The sequence below is a fragment of the Lissotriton helveticus genome, chromosome 3_1 (assembly GCF_964261635.1).
Source record: "Lissotriton helveticus chromosome 3_1, aLisHel1.1, whole genome shotgun sequence".
NCBI classification, from domain to species: Eukaryota; Metazoa; Chordata; class Amphibia; order Caudata; family Salamandridae; genus Lissotriton; species Lissotriton helveticus.
In genome coordinates, this window is record NC_136061.1 from 2,118,371,375 (window position 1) to 2,118,399,037 (window position 27,663).

The 27,663-nt window shown below is 44.9% G+C and overlaps 1 protein-coding gene across 1 annotated transcript in view; it reads left to right on the top strand.

Annotated features, from left to right (window-relative positions):
* The window catches only part of IQGAP1 (IQ motif containing GTPase activating protein 1), a 488,190-nt gene that overhangs the window by 154,075 nt on the left and 306,452 nt on the right, over window positions 1–27,663 (top strand). Inside the window, exon 6 of the mRNA XM_078683320.1 lies at window positions 13,983–14,050. Within this exon, the coding sequence (XP_078539446.1) occupies window positions 13,983–14,050 (68 nt within the window). The remainder of the gene's footprint in view (window positions 1–13,982; window positions 14,051–27,663) is intronic.

Here is a 27,663-nt window from a genome sequence, read left to right on the forward strand (position 1 = left end):
TGTAATGCATGTGCCATGTGTACGCATCAGTATTCCGGATACAAATAAACATTCACTGTATTTTGTGGCTTCCATTCACAGTTCACACCCTAGTGCAAAAATGTGCAGTAATCTATTTGCCGAATTACTGCACATGGCTACACACGCCCATTAATGTTTTGTTTTAAATGGCATGTACGATCTAGTTTTTACTGCATCACAGGATGGAAATCCATGCCATATTGCCACCAGCAAAAGGCAGGTAGGTACAAAAAGATTGGTGACAGTCTCAAAGCAATAAATTATCAAAAATGTGTGACAACAGTTAATGCTCTTTATTCCTAAGGGTTCTCGCTGCAGATGTAAATCCAGGGATAATAATCCCTCCGTTCTCCCTGGATCTTCCACTCATAGCTAAAGAGCCTCTGGGAGTGAATCCTGGAGTGTGTCCTTTCAAGAGGCTTGAATACAAGGATACAAATGATGTGACACGTGGCAGATGCTGTGGAGCTTGGAGGCTTCTCGGTAGATATACAGATGACTTCCTGTCTCACTTGAAGACCCTCTGACATGGCTCCCACAATCCACGTGTCACCTTGTCTTTGAGAGACCGGATGTGCTGCGGAAATGCACGTTCAGAAGTGTGCTGCTCTGCCGCGGATCCTGCTGGTGCTTGTTTGCTGTTAGGAGATCGCCCAGACGTTGGCACACACCTGCAGGCTATTTTATCGTGGTACCTCGAAAAAAAAATACATAGAGCGATTAATTTGTTCATGAAAGCCCTAAGCTACTTTCTCTGAGCACGTGTGTTGCCTTGGTACCCATCGAAAGTGTTTGATTGTCGGACTGCTAAAGGTGCCTTTTTTGCACACCACATCATGGAATACACACCCTGTTGTCTGTTTCACAACCGTATCCCAGTGAGGGTGTTAAGTTCTGCTGTTCTGTCATTGGCACGGGTTGCTCGTAGTGTGCACTGCATGCTTAGTGATCGTATCTACACTAGTGTGTAATGCTGGTGTCCCCACCCGTCTACCACGAGCTACAAGTAGCTCACAGACACCTCCAGGGTAGTTCACAGACTTGAGTTTAGTTTTAAATAAGTGCAGGGTCAACTTTTCCTTTTAAAGTTCAGGGAAGTCTGTTTATTTTACATTATTATCTTCAGGCTGCAGATAGTAGAGCCTCAGCAGTGTGGGAGTCAGATTTATGACCCAGGGCACAGAGGTGAAGAACTGAAGCACTGAGGTATTTAACTCTTTAATAAAAAGCTGTTGTTAACTTAATATTGGAGGTTGAGAACAAAATGATGTTTCCAAATGCTTACAAATGGTAGAAAATTCAAATGGAGAGTTGACTTAATGATTAAGTTACCTCTTCATGTTAATGTAATCCCATTTCAAAGTGTTGTGTTTACAGAAAGCATGCACGCTTGCTCTCAGTGGCCAGTAGACACTGTGGCATATTTTGAACTAAAAAATGCAGCCATTTTTTCAAATGGCAGAGATTTAAAGTGGATACAAATATTTGTATGAAATATTTAGTCCATGTTTTTCCCCACTTTCAATTAAGCCTTAATATTTTATGAAGCATGTGTCTTCACTTTAAATTCCTCCTATTAAGCAAATGGCTGTATTTTTGTATTATAAATATGGCACCGTGTCTACAGGCCACTGGATGCAAGATGCCTGTTGTTTGTAAATGTGACACCTTGAATTTAGAGAAAATTTAAATGGTGAGTTTCATGGGAACCATATAAATGTAAATTTAACTCTCAGTTAAATTTTCTCCCATTTTCTCCCAATTGTCTCTAATTTCAAAGTGTTGCATTTAGTCACCCATATACATATGCCATTCATACGCACAAATGTTCATACATCCCCAAAGACCACACTCACTGACACATATGACGGCCCTGCCATAGTGCCACAGTTAAAAGTATTTTGTCCAAACCATAGTATCTGGCTTTATGGACATTATTAGGCTTACATTCAGTGCAACTAGGCGTTGGGGTGTCTGGTAACATTGAGTGAGTGGCTTGGTTTTCAGTAGTTTACAATAATTTTCACCGATCAGAATTAGGTCTCACTACAGAAAAGTTTGGAGACCACTGGTCTAATGATTTGTAAATTTTTTCCCCAAACTAGATTATACAATGTTGTTGAGCAGTCTATAACAATGCCTTCAAACACTGCTGCAATTATAGCATGAAGCAAACCGAGGCAATAATTATACTGATTTAAACTCTTTACACTATGAGCAACCACGTTGGCTGTGACCCTCATGAATTTCCCAAAGTTTCCCTGATTTACACAGGTATTTGGTACTGGCAGTAACCAAAGTAAGGCAGGAAGCTAGAAAGTGCTGCTTTGTTTACTGTAAGCAGTTCAAGGATTTTGAAATAATCTATGTAAATGCAGTATTTAAAAGTTTTTAAAAAGTCTTGCACGTAGCAAATGTGTCAGTCTGGAGACCCCCTCTTCCATGTTAGTTACAGCAAAGGTGTTGGAGCAGCCATGGTGACCCCACCTGCAGATCTGCAGCTGGGAATTGCTCCAGAGATTACTTTTTTTTGTTGCCACTAGAAAGATGACAGCCCACTCCCATTCTTTCACTTCACGAGTAGAAAAGCAGCACTCAAGTGGATCGCCTTCTTCCTTTCAGGATGCACACAGCACATCCAACTGCGTCCCTTCACCTCCTCACTCAAAGACATCATATGTGATGTGCCACAAGGATCAATCCACAGCCCCACACTTTTCAACACCTACATAACGCCCCCTCGCAGATGTCATTAGATCCCACGGACTCAACATAATCTCCTACTCAGATTACACTCAACTGATCCTCTCGCTCACCGCGGACCCCTCCTGTGCCAAAACCAACTTATGCAATGCCATGACCAAAGTAGCCAAATGGTTGAGAGACAACTGCCTCCAACTTAGCACCGACAAAACTGAAGTACTGATCTTCAGGAAGAACACCTCTACATTGGACCACAGCTGTTGGCCTGCAGAACTCGGACGCACTCCCACACCTACCGACCATGCACACAACCTCAGCATCTTCCTCGGCAGCCAACTGACCATGAAACTACAACTCAACGCAGTCGCCGCCTCCTGCTTCCACACACTTCGCATGCTCTGCAGATGGATCCCAACCAAGAAAGTTTGACACGCTGGCCCTCGTCACCAGCCACCACAACTACAGCAACGCCCTCTATGTCGGCATCTCCACCCAGCTCCTCACAAGACTCCAGACCTACAGAACGCTGTAGCCAGACTCATCCTGGACCTCCTCAAGCAAACTCACTTCGTCCACACCTGAGAGACTGCCACTGGCTCCCCATCCAGAAAAGATGCCTGTTCAAGATCCTCATGCACGCCTACAGAGCATTCCACAACCTAGGACCTGTCTAACTTAACCATCCACTGAACTTCCAGCGACCTGCTAGACACCTGTGCTTCTCTACACTCGCCCTTGCGCACACTCCCTGTATCTGTCACAGCCACAGCGATGGCAGCTCCTTCTCCTACATCGCTTCCAAGATCTGGAACAACGTCAGTTGTCTTGCAGATAGCTATGAAGTTTCAGGGAAGTTGGTCATTTCAAGCAGGGTCTGACACATTTAATGCACATCTTATGGGTGACCCTTTCAGGAATTGCACTGGGTGAAAATAACACTGTATGTAAATGTTCGGTCACTGTACTGAGCAGTTGTTTGACAAAATCCCCTTTCCTGACACGTCCCATGTGCAGGAGCATTTTACCTTATTCTGTTGGCGGATTGCTCCCAGTGACAGAGATATGAACATATCATTGCTTTATTCCCAAGTTATATCCTAGTTGTGCTCGCAATAACTTGCTGTCTAAGAATCTGAAATTCTTCAGCAGAGTTGCGAAGTCTCCCATGTAACTGTTTTCATTCCTCGAGTTCCCAGGGAAAACTTGGAAAGAAGTTGGAAGAATTGCAGATGTTGCACCAGATGTTCCTATGCCATATGCAATGTTTAAGCAACCTCCTGTCAGGTTTATTAATATCTAAGCTATCCAGCATCTGGGGCCATGCTCAGCTAGGTGTTTACTCCTCCACAGCAGGCTGTCCTTCAGGAATGGTGTGAGAAGGTTGATGAATTACACCTTGGGTACTAAACATGCTCTCCCGAAGCCCTTGATTTACAGCCCCACAAAAATTATATCCTGCTCGCTCTTTTTCCCCTTCACGTCTCGGTGAGTGTCCTAGGGGAAGCAGACCGAAAGGAGATCGCTAACTCATCTTGCACTGAATCTATGTGTGCGGTGAACATGTTTATTTATGGCCTGCTGCTGTTTTGGAGAGCTTCGGATGCTCAGCCTGCAGCAACACTGTTGGATGTTTGTGGGCACTGAAACTGATTACTTCAGTTTCACATGGAGGCAGATTCTTGCACTTGGGCTCCTTAGCATCTGATCCATGTGAACGCCCTCTCCATTAGCTCTCATTTCCCATCCAGAGGGACCGTGTTTGAAGCCTTGTGCACTACATATTACCATCATGTTCCTGCTTTCGAGCTGGGATTCGAGATGATGTGGTTTGCAAGCGTATCTTCCCCATCGGGATGCCACTTCACTCACTTTTTTAGGTCGAAGCACGACCTGCTTCAATGCGTAAGCATTGATAGCAGAGTCTGCTTCGACATCTATTGCTGCCCGTTTCTGGGAATGTGGACAGGAGAGGGTGCACGAGCGCAGAGCTGCTCAGTTTTGACCTCGTGAGCGCGCACGGCGCCGTGCCCCTCTCCTGCCTCATTCCCTTGCGCAAACACTCTACACTCACGCATGCGCACATACACAGGCATACACAGGCACACACACACACTGCATACACACACACTGCATACACACACGCAAACACACACGCAAGCCCACGCGCGCACACACACAGACACACGCACACACACACACACACACACACACACACACACACAGACACATTCGAACACACACACACACACACACACACACACACACACACACACACACACACACACACACACACACACACACACACACACACACACACACACACACACACACACACACACACACACACACACACACACACACACACACACACACACACACACACACACACACACACACACACAACACCCCCACCCTTTCGGCGTGTTCAGTGTCATCTACGGCAGCGCTGGTACCAGGGGGCAGGACTTCACTTCCGGGGCTCCCTCCAGCACCTGGGAGCCCCGGGATGCGGAGAGGCCATCAGTCGGCCGGCTCCACTTCTTCCTCGGCGGCGGCGGCTGTGGCGGCGGGCGGGACTTCCTGCCGGATTGCAGGCCCCGCCCCCGTCTCAGGCAAAAGTGCCTGACTTCCGTTTTTTTTTATTGGCTATGAGGCCATCGAGAGGCTTCGTTGATGTCAGAAGCCGGAAGATCCTGGTTAAGATATGCTGTGAGGGCACATGGCACTTTACCATTCTAACAATCTACTGCTATTTGTAATATCTCTTTTATTAATATTCTTAATATGTTTTTAACTGGATGATTTGTTATATGCATGTTACTTTTATGGCTAAAAATTCCCCCGATTAAGTGTTCAAACTGAAACGGACATGAGACTCATCTAACCTTAAGTAAGCAAGTACAATATTGTATGAAATCGGTGCGTGGAGCTGAGAGCAGCAGAGAAGGCCGGGCCCTCCCTGCGAGGACCGTGTGAGCCCGGGGACGTAAAACAGACATGTCAGGCTGCGAGGTGATTAACGTCGCTTTGGCGAAAATGCAAGGTGAGGCTGCGCAAGAGCGAGGACACGGGCGGGCTGCAGGCGCAGTTGTTTTGGCCAGTGCTTATTTATGGAAGGGTTGCTATACTATGCTGCTCAGCGCTGGGTTGGGGGCTCTATGACTCGGCCTCATGTCGAGCAGTGGTGTGTGTTTGTTTTTTGACCTGGTCGCTTGATTTGGAAATGCTGTTGTTTTGGCCATAGCTGCCAAAAGGGATAAGGAACTCGTCAGAACGTCCTTTTGATCGTCAACTTCAGTTTTGCCACATTTTTCCTGTTGAAATTTTTTTCGCGACTGTTTAGGGGCCATGTATTTTTCGCCTAGTATTCTAGGTCTTGAATATGCGTTTCTGTTAGAATTCTTCCAAGCCTGCATTGTTTGTTTATGTTTACATCGGTAGGGTAATAGTGGGTGCAGTAGTGGCAACTGATGAAGTGCTTTCAAGAACATCTGGAGCAGGATTCGGTGTATTTTACTAGCGATTTAGCACATTTGCACTGATGACTAGGCATTTTTGCACGAGGGAACGACAAAGTATCGACTGAAAATTAGATTCTGAACTAGCCCTGTCAGTGGAGATGCTGATGGGCGATGGCGGTCACTAATGCAAAGTTGCAGAGTCTGCGTGCGTGCAGTAATCCGGTCTCTGCAGAGATTAAGGGCCGCACATTTACAGGGGTTTAGCTTCAGGGGGGTGTTACATCCCACCAATAAATGTTGTTTCAGAGAAATAATTGGGTACAGGTGCTTTCAGTCGGTTATGGTGAAAATATCAGTTTGATTTCAGCAGGAATTTTTGCATACACATAAACATACACATAAACATACACATACACATGCACTCTGCTTTGAAAATCCTCAAAAATATTGGTTATTTTACAAAATATTGCATTTTCTCTCTTAGTACTCCTACAAGTACTCATTCCTCTCCCTTTCCACTGCCCTAAAATCGGAAGCCCCCTCCCCCCAATCTTATTGACCATGCTACGTCCCTGTCCATTTAGAAACAATGTGGGATACTGGGGAGGTTGTTCACTTCTTCAGCACCACCACAGCACCACTCAGCACCACCACAGCACCACTCAGCGCCACCACAGCACCACTCAGCGCAACCACAGCACCACTCAGTGGAACCACAGTGGAACCACAGCGCAACGACAGCAATACTCAGCGCAACCACAGCATTACTCAGTGCAACCACAGCATTACTCAGTGCAACCACAGCATTACTCAGTGCAACCACAGCATTACTCAGTGCAACCACAGCATTACTCAGTGCAACCACAGCATTACTCAGTGTGCAACCAAAGCATTACTCAGTGCAACCACAGCATTACTCAGTGCAACCACAGCGTTACTCAGTGGAACGACAGCATCACTCAGCGCAACCACAGCATCACTCAGCACCACCACAGCATCACTGGTTCAAATATGTTCTCTCAATGTTTCAAGCTTTATTACAAATGTCACAATTTTTTTTTAATATTTCACTTCTGTTCTTGGATTTTCGTCACAATGAAATACACTGAACATAATCTTCACAAAAGTTATTTACAAAACTTTAAGCTATTGCCATTATAAATTACAATCACTTTTATTTAAGTATTAATTATTTAAAAAAAATAAAAGCCATTGTTATTTATAATATCAATACATCTAAGTCACGTAAATACAAAACATGTTGCATTACAAATGCTATAGGTGTAACATTGGCGAAAGTTATAACTATTGGCATTGTAAAAGACAAAGCTATTAATTTAGCTATTTTCAAAAACAACACATAAATACAAAAAATTGTCATTTACAAGACCAATAGCTCAAACTTTCCTAATGCGAGACCTATTGCATTGCAAATGCTTGTTTTGCGGGTGCCTTTACTTTCATGATTTTTCGCATTGCACTGGTTTGTAGAAGCAGTTCTTGAGGTGCTGTCTCCAAGTGCTGCTGAGGTTTGACTTTGAATCCAAAGAGTTCAAGATCCTGGTATCGTAGAGGAGATTTCTGGTACTGGAGGGCTTATACAATATGCAGTTCTGAGGCCGGTAAAGAGTAGTAGGTTAAGGTGTGGGCAGTGCCAGAAGTCCCATTCTGTTACAGTAGTGTTCCTGCTCTATCCGGTGACTTCCTTGCCTCCACTTTTGCCCCACAACTTTCACTTTGGCTCCTGCTTAGTAAAGGAATACTTCCTCGTAGGTTGGCAAACCCTGGGGTAAAACTCATCTTTTTTCCATTGTTGCGCTGGCAAGAGTTTGGTGCCGCGATATTGAAACCAGTATCCTCGTTGTACTCGGTGTATTTGGAGATGCAGTTCAGCCAAATAAATAAATAGGTAGATCCAGTTCTTCAGGAGAACAGTGTTCCTTCTCTTTCTCGCTGCATGAGGTGTAATACACGAGGGTGTAAATTAAAAAATGTAATTTTGAGAGTATGGGACTGTGGCAGCAGCTTTGTTTCTGTCACTGAATACAAAATGCTGTAGTAATGCTTGGTTCAGAGTAAGCCTGCTACTCTCCTGTACCGACAGACAACGAAGAACCTAGGGACAAAACCACATCGTGGATCGCTCTGTAACAGATAGAGTTTCAAAATGGAACCCTACTGTTGGGGATAGGATGTCCTAGTCCTACCATGTGGCGTTTGGATCTTAACCATACATTATGTGATATGTTTATAAAGCGGTTACTGACAGTCACGCTGTTTCATAGCCCTCACTATAAATAAAGTGCCTAATACCACCTAGGATATACACCTTGAGGTTGCATGTCGATCCATTTGAAGGTACAGTTACTCTGGTCCACATCTCAGTCATGCAATCATAACATAACAATCAAAGTTAGTGCAGATTTATTGATATGCATGTATGCCCTTTCCACAGTTTACCCCTTAGCCCACACTGTCTCATTTACATTGACTTTGGTGTAAGTCCCCTTCCAACCCCTCTCCCTGACCTTGACACAAACTGAAACAGATGGACCCCAGTTTGTATCCTTTTGCTCGATGGCCAGAAAGCGTGCATAATCAGTAGCATGCTAGAAGGTGCTGCAGATGGTGGGAAGCTGCCAACGATGGTGTAACTTGTCCATTCTGCTCTTCTCACTTCACAAGGTGCTGCAGCACTTCTATGAGCTGTTGGAAAGTCACAATCAATGGATTTGGGCATGCATCCTGGATTGCAAAAACCTGAGTGGAGCTATTATGAAAAGCAGCAAAGCTCATTGGGCTGCGAGTAGCAGCTGGTGAGATTCTGAACACCATGTGTGCTCAAACAATTACTTCTCTCAAACATTCATTCCTCACTGGTCCGTAACACCAGCTTGCAAATTTAGAGGTGTTGAGCGTTTGTGGGTGTTTGTGAGGGATAGGAGCGAAAAACACATGGTGATGCACATTATATAATGTAGAGCTTGGAGACCGGATACTGGTGATCAGGTCAAATCCGTATTTACTGACATCAAGGTAAATTTGCCAACTAAACCCAAAATGTGCAGCTCCATTCATTATACCAGCTGAAAAGGAAAATGCTGGTTCCAACGGTATTAAAAAACCTACTACGTCGGTAAAATTCAAATCAGTTTGCGTTCCAGGTCCTTACGCATAGGAGAAAAATATGATTGGTGAAATGTTACACAACAAATTGAAGGTAACGTTAACTAGACAGTCTGCCCTAAAAGAAGAAACTTCATAGAAGACAAACCGTAGAGCGGCTGTTTAATTCCAGATGAAGTCTCCAACAGGGTTATCAAAAAGTTCAAAGATCAAGAATTGAAGCCTGCATTTTGGACATGTTTTGACAGGGGAGAAACATCATGGGGAATGGATGAAGAATGTAGTTAGAATTTTTCACTGCCTTTCCCAATTCAAGCGAGGAGTCCCTGTTGGACAAATCTATGGCATAAGTGGAGGAGAAGAGAGACTGAACAGGATGGGTTTTTAATTACACCCAGCCAAATTTCTGCCTTGCACAAACTCCAGGAGGACTCATCACCAGATAAAGAGATAGTCTCTCAGTTAGTCAAAAGGGCCTGTATGAAGCGAAGATGCCCTGCATTCCAGAAATGTTAACACAAAGACAAAATAGAGAAGAACTCCTCAATGCTCCAGAGTTTCTGTCATAATTGGAACTGGCAGCCTGTGTGGTGACCTACTGAAGGCAAGAGGCTGCTACTCAGGTTGTGTAGTGGTGGGTGCTCCACCCCTCCCAATTGTACCCCAAAATCAGTCAACGGATCATTCTACCCAGATTATCCTGATACAAAGGGGTAGAAGCGGAAAAAGCAAATCCTTGAATAAAGTCAAATTTCGAAAGTCTCCAGATGAAAATCTTGGCATTTGCTCTACAGCTCTGATAACAGAGCTATTGCCTCCTTCAAAGCACCAAGTTAATGCGATGGCGCAGCCCGCAAGAGTGCCCCCCCCAAAAAAAACTCTGTAATAAAAATGTAGCCTCTTTAACAGGAAATGCAATATCGGGAGTGATTTGACTGAAAGTCCTGTGTAGAATCCATGTCAACGACTGAGAACTGTGGAATTATTATATAATCATTGATTGTGACTCAAACCGTATGAAGGAGAAACTTGAAGAGAATATTTCTTGTTTCAAAATTGTTCTGGACTGTTTCCAGCCGCATTTGCTAATTAGACAAACAGGTTCGTCACTATATCTCCTCCTGCTAAGCTTTTATTTTTTATTTTTTTATTATTCTAAATCATCCATCTATGCACCTATAAAGTCTGCAACAAAGTCCAAGTATTTCCTGTGTCTTTTATCTTGCATCATAAAGCCCTTCCCCCACAGAGCCTGGAAATTCCATTGTGATACCCTTGTTCCCTCTCCTTTCATTATCCTCTGTATGGATCCTCATCAGCACCATTTTAAGCCCATTAGGCACTGCTTTAATATTTGTTTTCATCGTTTTTATGAACAGTTTTCTCTATCTTAGCTTGGTATGCTGTCTTTTTATAGAGTATATTTGAGGCAGAGCGGCCAAACTGTGCTAAAAATATTAAACCTGAGTAACAGATGATATAGGCTGGTCCTGGGACGCAGATGTTTGTGCCAGGTACTACCAGGAGACACAGGTGCATGACGACTTGTAACAGTGTGCAAAATCATGTAATATTTTACTGTGAAATTTCACAAAGATCCATCCTCAATTTGCACGATTACACCTCTGTAATCAGAAGCGATTTCCCAATATCTAGAGTTGTTGGTGGTTTATTTTGTTTTTATTTTTTACACAAGCGGGCACTTTATTTTAATAAGTCTTGTGAGATACGGGTAGCAGACTGGTTCAACAGGAAATATCTCTTGGCAAGACATTATCTGTGTTCACCAGTCTTCTGATAGTATCTTGTAAAACCTGCCTACCTTTTTACGCAAGCTATAAGCTTAGGTTAAAAAATAAAATAAAGCAAAATTGTGCAATGCTACATTTTCAGAATTTTCTTTTCTAAGCACCTTTCCTCTGCGGTATTCAAACACCCTCTCAGTATGATGATGTGCATTTGTTAATTTTTTGAACCAATATTTATTTCATTGCATTAGATGTAAAAAACAACGATTGATAATTTCATAATATGTTGTGACTTTGTATTGGTGCTTTTTCCCAAATAATAATCATTTGAAAAAATTATTTGTGATGTAATAATATACTAACATCATATTAATTCTGGGAGGGATAGTTGGTTGAGGGGGGTTGAAACCCTACTCTAGCACAAGCCACAATCCTTATCAGGGTGAACCACAAAAAGTTACTAAATTAACCAACCATCTGGTAGCTTGGCACGAAATCAGTCAGGCTTAACTTAGAGGCAATGAGTAAAGTATTTATGCAACACACAGACTGCAACAAAATGAAAACACAAGAAAAATCCTACACCAATTTAGAAAAATAGAGTACAATTTTAATAAATTATTTCACACCACAATGGTAACAATTCCATCCTTAGAGCCAGAGATATGCAATTTCAGAGATTTAAGTTAAGTAGGCTAGTGTGAAGTCCTTTGTGTGTGTGCTAAGGAAGCCCCATTGACGTACAAGTATGGTAGGTGACAGCTCGCCCCTTCATCCTGCCAGAGATGGCCCATCATCCCAAAATCCCTTTAGGATAGTGTCTGGGTGGAATACACAAAGGCCAATTACACCTAGTAATGTGACCCAGGAACAGACTACAGGTACCAAACGGTTAGGGCAGGAAAATGCTACTTTCTAAATGTGAAATTTTCAGAATTACGATTTAAAAACAGACTTTACCATTTAAAGAGGGTTATAAATTACGGTTCCTGAGACACCAAACCTGATATTTCAACCTGCTCCCACAGAAAATGTATCACTTATTAAATTTAATAAGGAAACCCAATGATATCGTATAGTAGAGGTTGTCCTTGCAGTAATGAAAATCGAATTTTAGGTCTTCTCTACCAGGACAGGGTTATTTAGTAGCTTTCTCTGCCCCCTAATAGAAGGGTTTTCCTGGCAGTGACTGGCAGCGAAAGCTAACTTCTATGTCCGGCCATCTAAATTAAGCATACAGGTTCGCCAGCATTTAAATCGAATGGGTGTACCATTATGTTGGCGGAAAGGGTACTCCGTCGCTGTCGTGATTCAGTATCGATAGGGTACTCTTTCCGGCAACAGTTAAATTATGACCTTAGTCCTGGTAACTATCTGTTCACATTTGTGCTTCTGAGAAGATAAGAAAAATGAGCGACATGATTGGAAAATAGGCCATTAGCTTTTCTAGTACAATTCATTTTTTTAAACCGTAGCCTACTCAAAATTAAAACCTCCATTCTTCCACCACTCTTCTAGGCATTTGATGAGGACTGTAGAGGGGTTACCGCTTTCCCATCAGCGCAAATATAGGAGTGTAATGATTGCTTGTAGCTTCTTGGCGCGATCTGACTGTTTATGTGTTCGTGATGATGGAGTCACTAGAACAGATAATATTTGAACAGACATATATTAAGGGTCTTTCTGAATTCGGTCAAAAATGCCTCCCTTAGGGAATCAAAGGAAGTGAGTTCCATATGCTAGCGGACAAGCCTCTGTCTCCAAACGTTTTAGTGTGATTTGGTTATGGACTACAGAAATGTATGTTCCAAATGGAGAGATCTGGTTGGTTTATACCAAATAAACTTTGCAACCATAAAGTTAGGTATGTTTTGGTATTCTACTTAATGTGCACTTGTCATGGCCTTAACAAATAATCTATTGTGGATAGGAAGACAATGAAGATTCCTCAGAACAGGAGTGATGACAATGAGCTTCAGTTTGCCACCTTGAGGCGTTCTGTATAAGCTGAAGCCTAGTAATTAGCTTATTTGTGGCTGATAGGAAAACGCATTTCCATAGTCCAATATAGAGTGGAACAACGAATTAACTCACAAAATGCTTATATGTTGCTATTTAAAAGGAAAGATGGTATGAAGCATTTTGATTTGGGAAAAGCAGGCACTTATGATTTTGGATACCATTATGACTAGTCCAAGGCTTGACGTTGTTGCTCAGATGGAAACACATTCAGTCTGTTCAAGTGTGTTCCCCGAATCCCATAGTCTGAAAGTCCTGAGATAAGAATGGTGTGGTCAGTGGTGTTGAAGGCCGCTGAAAGGCCTTGGAGAAGAAGTACCACACATCTCCGGCATCCTTTTGTCTTCGGTGATCATCTATGATGGAGATCGCAACCAGTTCTGAACTCTAACTGGGACAAAAGCCAGCCAGACAGAGTCAAACAGGCTGTGTTGTTCATGAAACATTATACCAACATTTGTTTTTAGAAGTTTCAATACATATTGAAAAAGTGGTATGGATTGAAAGTCATTGGAATCAGTAAGATCTAAAGAAAGTTTGTTCAACAGTTGTTTAACAACAGTTTTCTTCTACTATTTGGACACTGATCCAGTTCCATGTGAGTGACTAAATAGTATTTGGAGCACTGTATGCTAGGAAATGGCTACCCTTGGCATACATTTGGCAGGTAAGTTTCCAGAATCGATCCTGTTGGGTGGTTTTTGTGGATGGTCTCAAGGGGGAGGGGCTTAGTAATTGGTCTAAGATAATGGATTGGTTAGCAGTAGGAATAATGGGGAAACACCATTCTGGCTGAGCAATAGCTTCTGCACTGATCTTGTTTGTAATTGTATTAATAGTCGAACTGATATAATGTGCCTGGCTTCTGTCCCTGTAATTGACCTAAATGTTATTTTTTCTTTAGCTTGTACCTGTTCAAGTTGGGATTGGCCCCACAGATACAGGATCTTTACGGAAAGGTAGATTTTACAGGTAAGGAACCATTTATGTTATTTGTGTATGTATTTGTAGATTTTCTGAATGTATTTGTTGTGTTTTTAAAATGTGTTTATTTTGAATGAGTGCATTATTTAAGATAAAGGACATATGGTGATCTATGGTTCCTCGAATGCTGTCGTTCGTACCCCTTACCTTGCAGTACAGTTCAGATTGAGGTTTTAATTCAGAAAGTTTGAGTCCTCATGCGCACAGCCACTTCAGATGAAAATAGATCCATGCTGTTCAAGGATCTTCACGGGTGTGGTCCCAAAGCTCAGTCTGTGGTTTTGCTTTAATAGGAAAGTAAGATGTAAAACTGTTGAGTTGCATTTCTCTGAACAGCACAACCTTCTTTGCAGAGGAGATGTGTAAATAAATTGCGTCTTTAGGCTTTCTAAGTAAAGATCTAAGTGGAGTTTTCGCACTGTGGTCTGTTTGAAAATATGCACACCTCGCCGATACTGGTCAGGGTACGTCGTGCACATTGCTTAATTCAAGTAGCCATTACTACGTCATTCTTGGTTTAGTAAGGTTTTAGAGACAGCTGTTACCTCCGCAATGTGTCTCATCAGAAATTGTCTTCGATAAGTGTGAACAAATGTGGTATCTGTTTGGGGCTTGCTGCACTTTTCAGCACTTGTGATTCTCGTGCATATAGCAATAATCCAAAGGTTCAAGTGCTTTACTAGTCTTTGAAGATCTGATTTATGTTCCTAATCGCCATTTTACACAAATGGGACTGGGGACTGCGGTGGATAGCGATGTTTTTCCATTTCTCCCATTCTGTCTGATATTGCTCACTATACTTTACTGTACTTTATTATGTGGACTATGAGCTCCATTTCTGCGTGTGCACACGGTGGGCACACCATCCCACGCTTGCTCTGAAGGCCCCACCTACTCCAGTCCAATGGCAGCCTGTTCACTAAATTTGGAGATCTCTTCTAGCTTGGCAGGCTCCCTTTTATTGAATGTCTTCAGACGCAGCTGAAGCACTTTTGGCAAAAATGCAAAGCAGACATGCTGTTTATTTTGGTCTCTTTTCTGCAGAAATAAACTTTCAAAGAGAGGGGAGTTTCTTTCTGCAAAGAAAGGTTTTCTCTGTGTGCACCTGGAACATTTTAGGTCTCGCCTAGGCAGCGCTTGCACTGTCTCTTCGAGACATGCTGTATTCAGGATATGGGCATAAAGCTCCTCCCACTTTCCACCCATCTTTTTAATTGGCTCCTGTCCTTTGTAAATGGTGGCTTTTCATTGGTCAAAAGGCTTAATAGTGCCTCCTTAGTACCACCTTGTCTCTTTTTGCGACCTCCTATGAGGACACCTCCTGTTTTGTGTGTTATTACTGCCTAGGTTTTAATTACAGCCTCAAGGCACTATTTTCTTAAAAGGCTTCAGGCAAGACACACACTTGGTCCTAAGCTAGGCTGGCATTGGTTACTTTGCTCACTAGAACATCTCACATTTATATGAGACCGTCTATACAATTCCCTTCATCAGCTCCACACAGAGTACAACCTAATCTGAAATTAATGTAGTAATTATTTTGTCACATTTCAAAGCTACTAATTGTATATATGGACTTAGTTATTTGAATGTACTTGTAGTACTGTCTTGCATGCACTGCATTATGGGTAAGGTGGATTTACCATATCTTCTGCAGAGTGCAGTACAATATGTGACCAAAAGAGTTCTGCAGTGCTTGTGCCTTGCTCACTAGGGACTTCTAGGAGCAGCTTGCGGTACTGCACCTGGACATGCAGTGCTGGTGCCTTGCTCGCAAGGGACCTCTAGGCGCAGCATGCGGTACTGCACTGAAACATACAATGCTGGTGCCTTGCGCACTAGGGACCTCTAGGAGCAGCTGCGGTACTGCACTGAGACATACAATGCTGGTTCCTGGCTCACTACGCAAGCATTTGCAATACACTAGGCTTTGCTTTACTGAAAGTATGAGTTTGAGGTATTGCTGTTGCATTATTATTTGCAACGCCAATACCTCAAACTATCAGTAATGCGAGACCTGTTGCATTGCAACTGCTTGTTTTGTGTGTGTTTGGGTCGGACTTGATGCTCCGACCCCAGCGACCCTGTGACCCAAAGACGCCGGATCCAGACTTCTAATGGCAGAGTCACCTGAGGTTCTGACGTCAGATACATGGCCGTTCCCAGTTCTAAATGAGCTGAGAGAGCTGTTGGTTTGGCGGGCAGGTTAACCACTAATCCATGCCAGTTGTGACATTCTGCCTAAGCTATATTTTGCCCTTACCAAATGTTGCAACAATGGACGGTTTTGTTTAATGGTTATCCAGTATTAGGGGTGTCTTTCATAGATTCACATGCCTGAATCATTCCCCGTCGTCGAGACGGGAGCCTCCGGTACATAAAAAAGTAATGTCCTATAGACATACATAGAGAAAATAGGCCTAAGGGTCTCCCCTTAGTAGCCTTTCTTTGTCTTTATGCAAAAAGGACCAAACTCTCACAGTCAGCCAATCAGCTCCGACCTCCCTCTAGAACCTTCCTGGGAGGAGCCTCAGTCCCTCAGATTTTCTACCGCACGTTGTGCTAGGGAGTCTCCAGCCTGAGCTCTTCTCAGGATTCCTTACAAATCATCTACTTTCCTTTGAAAGTGAATCTTCACTCTACAATCTTCAAGGATTACTTCAGTAACACTTTGAGGCAGTAAGTGTTTTCTTTCCACTGCTTTCTTCGATGTCCGAATCCCAGAAGAAAGCCCTTTTCAGGGCCTGCTCTTCATGTGGGAAGAAAAGGCTCCATGTGGATGATAAGCATACCTTATGCTTATATTGCCTTTATCCTGACCACGTCCCTGCAGACTGCAAAATATGTAGGTCTTTCCCTAAAAAGACCGTGAGAGACAGGGAAGGTCGCCTTCTCATCTGGCTCGACAGGCTCAAGGACAGAGACACTCTGGAATCTTCCGAGGGTAGTGTCTCTAAGGTCTCAGAAGTCTCTCAAAAGAGGCCAAGGGTAACTTCCCCTGGCCCCTCAGACACTCCTCCTAGGAAGACAGCCAAGAAGTCTTCAGAGGCAAGATCTACGACATCTTCTGTGTCTGTTAAGGATAATCAGACTTTTAAGAAGCCTGCTCAGTCATCTAGCAGACCTGCCCAGAGGACTACCTCAGTAACTACCACTGTGTCAACGACGTCAGCGTTGTCTCTTTCACCGTCGACGATGACATCTCCATCATCGTCATCGACAGGTAGACCTATTTCCTCTGTTTGACTGCTGAAATCGTCGACGACAAAGACCCTGTCGACGTCGAAGACTACGCCGTCGACGAAAACTACGCCGTCGACGACGGCATCCTCTTTAACGAACCTATTGTCGTCGATGTCGACGACGAACCCACCATCGACAGCCCCGACGACGAAGGCATCGACGGCGAAGACGTCGACGACGAAAACGTCGACGAGAACGACGTCGACGACGGGCTCGCCGTCGACGAGTGCACCGACGACGTCGCGGTCGTCGACGACCAAATTGCCGTCTACGGAGATTCCGTCGACGAGGACCCTACCGTCGACGAAGGACTCGTCGTCGTCGACGAAGTTAAAGACGCCGTCGACGGAGGACTCGTCGTCGTCGACGAAGTTAAAGCTGCCGTCGACGGAGGACTCGTCGTCGACGAAGACGCTGTCAGAAACATGGAAGAAATCCAAGCTCGTGGAGGTGTCATCCCTCACGCTACCACCGTCGACGACGCCGTCGGCGGCTTCCACCTCCAGTCCTGCGTTGGGCAAGACTACCAAACCGCATATTACGCCGGAAACCACGTCTCCAAGCAAAGTGGAGATGCAGCCGCCTAACGAAATCTTCCAGAGTGAAGATTCAGAAGAGGATGACCACCTGGGCCCCGCTACTTCCATCTCGGACCTACATGTCAAATGCCAAAGCACTGACGAGGAGGTAGAGGAAATCTCTTACCAGGAGCACTCCGTCCACACTAAAGTCAGCACGGAGGTTACCCCCATGATATGCCTGCCAGCTGCTCTGGTGAACGACCTGAAATTCCTTGTACAGGATTACAAACAACGCTTCCCGGACGCTGACAGTAGAGATCAGTCGCCGATCGTTCATAAACCAGCGGCAGCCCCAAAACAGTCTCGACCTCCCCCTCAAGCCCACCATGAGAAGATCCAACCTCAGGAGGTAGTGTCATCAGACGAGGATGAGGAGGAGGAAGAATTGGAGGAAGGAGAGGTCCAGGAGGCCCACTCTACCCATGATGAGGAGGATGAGTATGTGGCGTCTTCACCAGCTTCGCGCCAAGCGGACTCGCCGCCGGTAGACATCGGCGGCTTCCATAAAATCGTTGAAAGAGCGGCAAAGAGATTCCATATGGCTATCGAATCCACAGAAACTGAATGCTTCCTGCACGATTTTAAGGAGCAGACTCAAAAGACGACTAAATCTATTCCAATAATAGAATTTCTGTGGGAACAAGGCAAGAAACTGATGCTGACGCCTGCTTCTGTGTCTGCGGTTGTTCCGCGCCTGGACAAGAAATACAAAGCCCCACTGACTGCAGCGGCTTGCCTAAATGGGCACCCTAAACCTGATTCAGTGGTCACACAGGCGGCCCAGAAGCACTCCCGCAACCCTTCCTCCCCGCTATCCGCTCCTCCGGACAAAGAAGGCAGGAAGCTGGACACAATCGGCAAACGGTTCACGACGACTTCGGCCATGACCGTCAAGGTGGCCAACTCCATTGCCCTGTTGGGGCGTTATAATCGCCAACTCTGGGAAGACATAGCCCCATATTTGTCAGACCTGCCTGACACAGTCCAAGGTGAAGTCAAGGCTCTACTAGTGGAGGGTCAAACTTCAGCAGCCGAAATAATAGACTGTGCTATCGATGCGGCCATGACTGGCTTTCGTCAACTTGCTGGAGCTGCGGTCCTACGCCGTCAAGGATGGCTTAAGGCGACGTCGTTCCGCCAGGAGGTGCAATCCAAGGTCTTAGACATTCCCTTCGATGGCCAGCACCTTTTTGGGGACAAGATCGATGAGGCATTGCATTGCGAACCATAAAGAAGGACACGGATACGGCCAGGGCTCTGGGTACCTTACAGTCCCGGACCCAGTCCTTTCGAGGCAACAGATCCAGAGGACAGTCCTCGTATCGAGGTTCCTATCAGAATAGGTCCTCGTACTCCTATACTAACAAAGGTCAATACCAACACAAGCAACCTCAAGGCCGTCAATCGTCCTACGGACGATCGAACTTCAGAGGCAAGAATGCGAAGAGGGGCACTGGCGGCCGCCAGTGACGGGCTGCTCCAGCCAGTCCAAACACCCTATCCCTCCTTACAACTTGGAGGAAAATTGACCCATTTCCTCAACAATTGGCAACTCATAACCATGGACCGGTGGGTTCTCCAAATTATACGTTTTGGCCATTCCCTCGAATTCACCACCATCCCTCCCAGAACTCCTCCACGCAGACGGGCGCACAAAAACTTACGCCTGCTTCTCCAGGAAATTTCTGTAATGCTGAAGAAAGGAGCTATCGAGCGCGTTCCGGCACCCCTGAAGGGGAAGGGCTTTTACTCCCACTTCTTTCTTGTACGCCAGAAAGAGGACAAGTGGTGGCCCATTCTGGACCTCCGAGTGCTCAACGTCTTCCTACGGAGCCAATCGTTCAGGATGGTGACGATTCAAGAAATACTAGGCATTCTAGAAAAAGGAGATTTCATGACATCCTTGGATCTCCAGGATGCCTACTAACACATCCCCATCCTCAAGTGTCACAGAAAATTCCTGAGGTTCGAGGTTGCAGGGCAACATTATCAATTCAAGGTACTACCGTTCGGCCTCAAATCCGCGCCGCGGATTTTCACGAAGTGCCTTGCACCGGTGGCAGCTTTCCTGCGTCAAATGGGTCACCAGGTCTTCCCCTACCTAGACGACTGGCTGGTGAAAGCACCCTCGGCGAAAGACGCAGCTGAATCCTCCAGCGCCTGCACAAATCTTTTTCAGAGGCTGGGATTAACTCTCAATCTCAAGAAATCCTGTGTCATCCCTACGACAAAAATTACCTTCCTCGGAGCAACCTTGGACACAGAGTGCGCAAGAGCCTTCCCCTCGAAGGAAAGGACAGACAAGATATTGTCTCTGGCCACGGCCGTGGCGAACAGGACACAACTGAAGGTCCGGACCTATACATCCCTCCTGGCCATGATGTCCTCCTGTATACTCCTCGTCCCTCACTGCAGACTCAGAATGCGCCCGTTGCAGGAGGCGCTCGCGAGCCAATGGGCTCAAAGTACTGGCTCTTTCGAGGACACTGTCTGGATAACACCCAAAATGACCAAGAGTCTAACCTGGTGGAGGCGTCGCAAAAATCTGACCGTAGGACTGTCATTTCTCCTTCCGGCAACACCTCTGGTGATCACCACGGACGCTTCCCTGTAGGGATGGGGCGCTGTCCTTCAGGACCTTCGGATCAGCGGCAAATGGGACACTCAGGAAAAACAGCTTCATATAAATCTTTTGGAGCTGAGAGCCGTGTATCTGGCACTACAGGCCTTTCTACCACGCATCCGGCACTCCCCAGTGCTCGTCAAAACGGACAACACCACGACGATGCACTATCTCAACAAACAGGGAGGAACGCGTTCGCTCTCTCTATCACGCGAATCGCAGAAGATCTGGAACTGGCTAGTGCTGCATGGAATCGCACTCAAAGCCGACTATGTGCCAGGCAAGGACAATACCATCGCCGACGCCCTAAGCAGGCAAGGATCACTCTCCCACGAGTGGGAACTGAGCGACAGCGCGCTGACTCACATCTTCTCTCAATGGGGAGTCCCAGGAATCGACCTGTTTGCCACCAAGGGGAACGCCAAATGCCCAAGCTACGCAAGCTGGCATCCCCAACAGGGATCACTGGGGAATGCCTTTTCCATCGGTTGGTTCAGCGTGTTTGCGTACGCTTTTCCTCCGTTTCCCATGATCCCGAGGCTCCTCAGGAAGATGAAGGCGGAGCCCTGTACCCTAATCCTGATTGCCCCGTCCTGGCCGAGACAACACTGGTTCTCGGATCTACTTCGGCTCTCTATCAAGACACCCATTCGTCTGCGACAACACCCGAACCTCCTGACGATGTCCAAGGGGCAGGTGCAACACCCGAACCTGCAATCGCTCAGGTTATCGGCCTGGCTCCTGAGCACAGAGAGTTCGGTGGCCTGAATATCCCGCAGGACTGCAGAGATATACTGGCAAAAGCGAGAGCAGACAGTACCAACAAAACCTACTCTCTCAAATGGAAAAGATTCTGCATTTGGTGTTCGGGCCAGGGCCTGCAACCACTGTACGTCACACCTGAACAGCTATTGCCATACCTACTGCACTTGGCACAATCAGGACTGGCACATGCATCCATAAAAGTCCACCTAGCAGCTATATCGAGGTTCACCAGAACTTTCACGGGACCTTCCCTGTGGTCCAGTAAACTGGTCAAACAATTCCTGAAGGGGCTTTATAGATCCTTTCTGAGGCCTCGGAAAGTCCCCCCGACGTGGCATCTGAACCTAGTTCTCAACCAACTTATGAGGCATCCCTTTGAACCCATTCATCGGGCATCCATCAAATACATCTCATGGAAAACTGCGCTCTTGCTCGCTTTAACATCGGCCAGGAGAGTGAGCGAACTTCAAGCTCTGTCCATTCAGGATCCATACATGCAATTCAGACAGGACAGAGTGATGTTAAGACCGAACCCTAAGTTCATACCGAAAGTGCCTTCGGACTTTCATCTCAATGAACCAATAGTCCTTAGGTCTTACTTTGCGAACCCTTCCACCGCAGCCAAAAGAGCACTCCAATCTATAGATCTCAAGAGATGTCTAAAGTTCTATCTGGATAAAACCAAAGCCTTCAGAAAATCTTCACAACTATTCGTGGCATACAGCAATCCAAGAATGGGCCTGCCTCTCACGAAGCAAAGCATCTCGAGATGGATTTCCTCAGCGATTGCATTCTGTCATACCAAGGCCGGACGGCCTTTGACTGATCATGTCACTACACATTCCACCAGGGCGATGTCCACCTCAGCAGCACTTTTCGCTGGAGTGCCGATCCTGGACATATGCAGAGCGGCGACCTGGAAGTCACCGCACACTTTCTCCAGACACTACTGCCTGGATATCGAACTTCAGAAGGATGCAGCAGTGGGCCAGGCGGTGCTACGCCATCTCTTTCAGTGAGGTGAGCCTTCCCTCATCCCGCCATCCAGGTATGCACATTCTCTGCTATTGTGATGCTCTGCTTATGCTGTCTTTTTACATGCTATAGGACAATGTGTGCATTGTCTAACATGCCTGCAGGACACCTTTGCATCACGAATGTGCATGTCTAATTGCTAGCTACTCTGATTCAGGCATGTGAATCTATGAAAGACACCCCTAATACTGGATAAGAACTGCGTTACTTACCTGTAACAGCAGTTATCCAGTATTGGTGTCTTTCATAGATTCACATGCAACCCTCCCGCCTCCCCTGGGAAGTCTCACATCCCTCTCTAACAATATTACGCCTAACTAGCTGAGTGCGTACGAAAATCTGAGGGACTGAGGCTCCTCCCAGGAAGGTTCTAGAGGGAGGTCGGAGCTGATTGGCTGACTGTGAGAGTTTGGTCCTTTTTGCATAAGGACAAAGAAAGGCTACTAAGGGGAGACCCTTAGGCCTATTTTCTCTATGTATGTCTATAGGACATTACTTTTTTATGTACCGGAGGCTCCCGTCTCGACGACGGGGAATGATTCAGGCATGTGAATCTATAAAAGACACCAATACTGGATAACTGCTGTTACAGGTAAGTAACGCAGTTCTTCTCAAATCTGCGGCAGCTTGAATCCTACTAGTGTTATTTCTTACGTAGGTGTGGTTATCTGCAGTGACAGACACTGTTTTCTAAAGCAGGCGGTATTCTTTCCCGTGTTTACAATCCCCCAATATTTTTTATGTAAACATGACCCTCACCTTTCAGGACCTGGTCTTTCCTGACTCTGTGCATTCTGGAACTTTTACTCTTTGGCTCACTAAAGTTGAATCAATGAACCTACCACACCTGAAAGAAACACTTAAAAAAGAGGCCTGAGCTGGAAGAGCGGACCTGTCCGCAGCCCAAGCTATACTTCATGAAGGGAAGGCCTCGGGTACATACCTCCCCCTCTGTGTCGTCCCTTCACTTTACCTCCTATAGTCGAGAATTCTTTGGACGCCTGACAAGTGAAAGTGTGTGGTGCGGATTCACACAGGTTTTTGGCGCATTTTCTAGCCCAGTGCTTTCTGCTGCGAGTCCCTGATAACTAAAACAGTGTGTTCCTGGGTCACGGCTTTATGCTGTTATTGTGAGGCTGTCATTCCGGTCCAGTGCGTCTGCCCCACGCTGGGAGAGCTGCCAGTATTATTATACTGAGCTTCTGAAACCTTTCTTACGGCAGCGCATTTGAGCATTGTGGTTATTTGTGCTGCTTACCTGTAGATCCAATGTTTTACTTATGCTCCGCATTATTTTTGTACATCCACCTGAATCTCACTTAGCTTTGTGAGAAAAACGCAACCCATCTTTTCCAAGTCAACAGATAAAAATGATATATTTGTGTACCAATATTTATGTTGGCTTTCTTAGTCACAAAATAGAGTTGTTTACCTTGTTAGAAGAAATCTAGCCGGAATCGCTCCTTTTAACCGAAACATGGCCCAATGAAGACAGTTGGCCAGCTACATCGGTGGCTCCACCACCGGGCTATATAATTGCCAGGTGTGATCGGGCTGGCCAGGTCTGGTGAGGGGGTTACTATCATTGTTTAAACAATCTACACTGTAAATGTACTCCCGTCTTAATTCCTAGCATTCAAACAGTGCTATTTTCCATTAGGCTCTCCCATACTTATACCTTTTTTGGGATGCTTGTCTATTGCCCACGGGGTCATCCAGGGAGTTTGTGAAGACATTGCCAGACATACTGGCAGTCGACAGTCTCCAGACAGTGAACTTCATCTTATTAGGCAACTTAAATAAACATGTTGAGGATGCAGCAAGTACACAGGCTGCTAATTGTCTTCAGAACCTTTCAATAATCCGTCTATCTCTTCTGGTTACCTCCCCAATGCATAGCAAGGGTCATATCTTGGACCCAATTTTTAGGAATATTGCCAGTCATTTGGACGGATCATTACCTCATTCCTTTTTCAAGTCCACTAACAGGGAAGCATACATCTAAAGTTACATATTCAAAGACTACTAGGCAATGGTCAAAATTGGAAACAGCTAGGTGGGAAATGGGCCTACGTAATACAGTCACAAGCACTATGCAAGATAAAGATGTTTCCACATTCTATTTAGGATTTAAAAATTGGATTAGCATGGCCCTAGATTAACATCCCATTAAAAACAAGTAAGAAAATTCAGGCACGAGATAAAAATCAGTGGTTCTCACAGGAGTTAATAAGACAATTAAAAATAAGAGTGCAAAAAATGCTAAAGAAAATGGAGTGTCAATTGCTATGATGCCTGCAAACAGGTCTATAAATTGGGCTTGAACAAATACCAGTATGCTATTCAAAGAACCAGTATGCTAATCGAAGAGCCTGGATAAGTGATTTTGCAGAAAGGATTAAGCAATCCTTGAACTCCTCAAAAGAAATTTACTCCATTTGTAAATTCTTTCTCAAAACCTGATATACCAAAAGCCGTACCTCCTCAATCAGAAGCACACTAAAACACTTGCCAATCACTTTCTTGGGAATGTGAACAGCATTTATGATGCTCTATCGGGATCGATAGATCACAACAATAAGACAAATGTAAGGTTCATAATTAATAAAACTAAAGCTAAACTCTCCACTTTTCCTCAATTGGACTAAGAAGTTGTCTTTGCTGTGGCAAGTTCAGTTAAATCGGGCTAGCTGCTTAACCTTGCTCCAAAAGATATTCTATGAAAAGATGGGGATGTGATGCTTTCCGCTTTGTCAGAGAAATATAACTCGTCACTGAACAACTGGAGTGTTCCGGAGGACTAAAAACATGCCATCATACCCCCCTTGTTCAAGAAACCCACTTTGGATCCTTAGATGGTAGAAAACTACTGACCCACGACCCATATTGTTACTTCCAGGAGACGATAAACTGGCGTCTTATAGATTACCTGGAAGCCAATAATGTCCTTCACCCCACTCAAGCAGGATTCTTTACTGACCGCAGTACAGAATCAGCGCTCCTAATGGCCACAGAAGATCTTAAACTGTTCCTAGCCCAGGGTGAATCAGCAGCACTGATTCTGCTTGACCCAAGTGTGGCATTTGATAAGGACTTCTATCTCACCCTACTCTACCATGTAGATGAAGTAGGCATTACAAGTCGGGCCTTAAAATGTCTCGCCTCTTTTTTGGAGAATCAGCGCTTTAAGGCCAGTGAGGAGCCCTTCGTATCTGCAAATCACCAGTTTGAATGTGGGGTTCACAGGGCTCCTCCTTGAGCCCTACACTCTTTAATTTGTATGTCCGCCCCTTATCATCTGCTTGTCTGGTTTTACGATGGTATCTTATGCGAACGATACACAGATTAATGTATCTCTATTGCCCGATATAGGATCTACCGCTTTAAGACTTAACAATTGTCTAGAGAATGTGTCTGGTTGGATGGTAGCCAGCTGCCTAAAACTAAACTGAGACAAACCAAGGAAATGATAGCTGGTAGCAATAGAGCACTCTGGGACCAGATTGACTGGCCTCCGTCATTGGGAGATCGTCCATCTCCCAAGTTGGAAGTCAAGAGCTTGGAAATTACTCTGAACCAGGGGTCGCCAACATTTTCTGTAATAAGAGCCACTTACGTTCAGTGAAACTCTTTGAGAGCTACTAATATTATTAGTATTGTAATAGTGACCGCATTAGACAAGATTACATTATTGTCCACCACATGCAAGATTACTACCAGGGATCACCTTAGTCCATCAGGCATGGTTGCAAGTCATAGCGTATAAAACTCTTTTTTAATAAATAATGCATTTGCATGGGTGGACCGAACAGCCATAGCTGCAATGTCTCTGACATTAAGGTAATAAAATGTGCAAAATGTTTCCCGAATGTCACATGATTTATCACTAAAATATCAGCCTTAAATATATTTTGGAAACGTAGCCATTTTTTCTCCAAATATCAGCTCATGAGTTCTGAAAAAAACAAATTTTTGTCTCAACTACACACATTAAAAGTTGGTATACATATAATAATTCAACCACATAAAAGCTTCTAAGTTAGTGTTCTGGGCTGTCCGCAGGAGAGCTACTTACTCTTACCTAGAGAGCTACCATTATCTTACGAGCTACTTGTTGGAGAAGCCTCCCTTTCACCAACCCTGTTCAACCTAGTCATGGAGCCACTCACCGCACTGCTTCATGCCTCTAATGTGCAATTCCACATGTATGCGGATGATACCCAACTCTACCTCAAACTACAATCCCCTGAAGACCTCAAACTTCTCAACTCAACACTTAAGGACACACAGACATGGTTGGCGGAGAACCATCTCAAACTTAATGCTCTGAAAACAGAATTCCTCCTAATAGCACCCCCCTCCAAAATCCCCATCGTCCAGGAGTGGCTGAAACACCTCACTGCATTCAACGTCCAACCTATCATTGTAGACTCAGCAAAATCCTTAGGTATCACCCATGACTCCAATCTCAATATGCAGCGACATATCAGCAATGCAACCAAGGGAGCTAATTTCCAAATCAATACCTTGAGAAAGCTGAAACCCTTCCTCCCAGCCGACGACTTTAGAACTGCAGTCCAAGCGCTAGTTATCCCTCGGATTGACTATGGAAGTGCCTCCCTCTGCGGTCTCCCACTATCGACAACCGCACCACTAAGAGCCTCTATCAATGCTGCAGCAAGGCTCATAACTTTATCAAAAAAACGCTCAAACATATCTCCTGACTTAAAATCTCTTGACTGGCTACCGCTCGAAGCCAGAATACACCTGAAAATCGCATGCATTACTCACAAGGCCTTACATCATAGCTCGCCCAGTTACATTGCTCAGAAATTGACAATCTCAGGAGGCTCAAGAGCCACAAGAAGCGCAGAAACTCTCCTTCTGAAACCACAAAGATTCAACAAGAAAAAAACGTACAAGCGCTCCTTCTCAGGGATGGCCCCCAGGATCTGGAATGCCCTCCCTCCAGAAGACTCATCTCATCCACTGCATCCTTCAAAAAAGAAGTCAAATCGATCCTCATGGCTAAATTCACTTAAACTTAAACTATGCAAATACTGCTTGCCTATGTTTCTCCACCTTGTATTTCAGTGCCTGATTCGACCACAAAATCAAAATCACACTCTACTACCATGCATGGTTCGCATCTTTGCACAAACTGCCTTTTTAAGTTTTACTGTCTTTTGTCCTCCTTTCATATGTATGTAAAGCGCTCTGATATCTGTAAGGATCCTGTTCGCACTATACAAAACTCTGAAAATAAATAAAATAATAAATAAACATCTTTCCATGTCATCTCAAGTAAAGAAGGTGGCTCGCTGGCTGCTGTTACAGCCTCCTTGTAGCTTTAA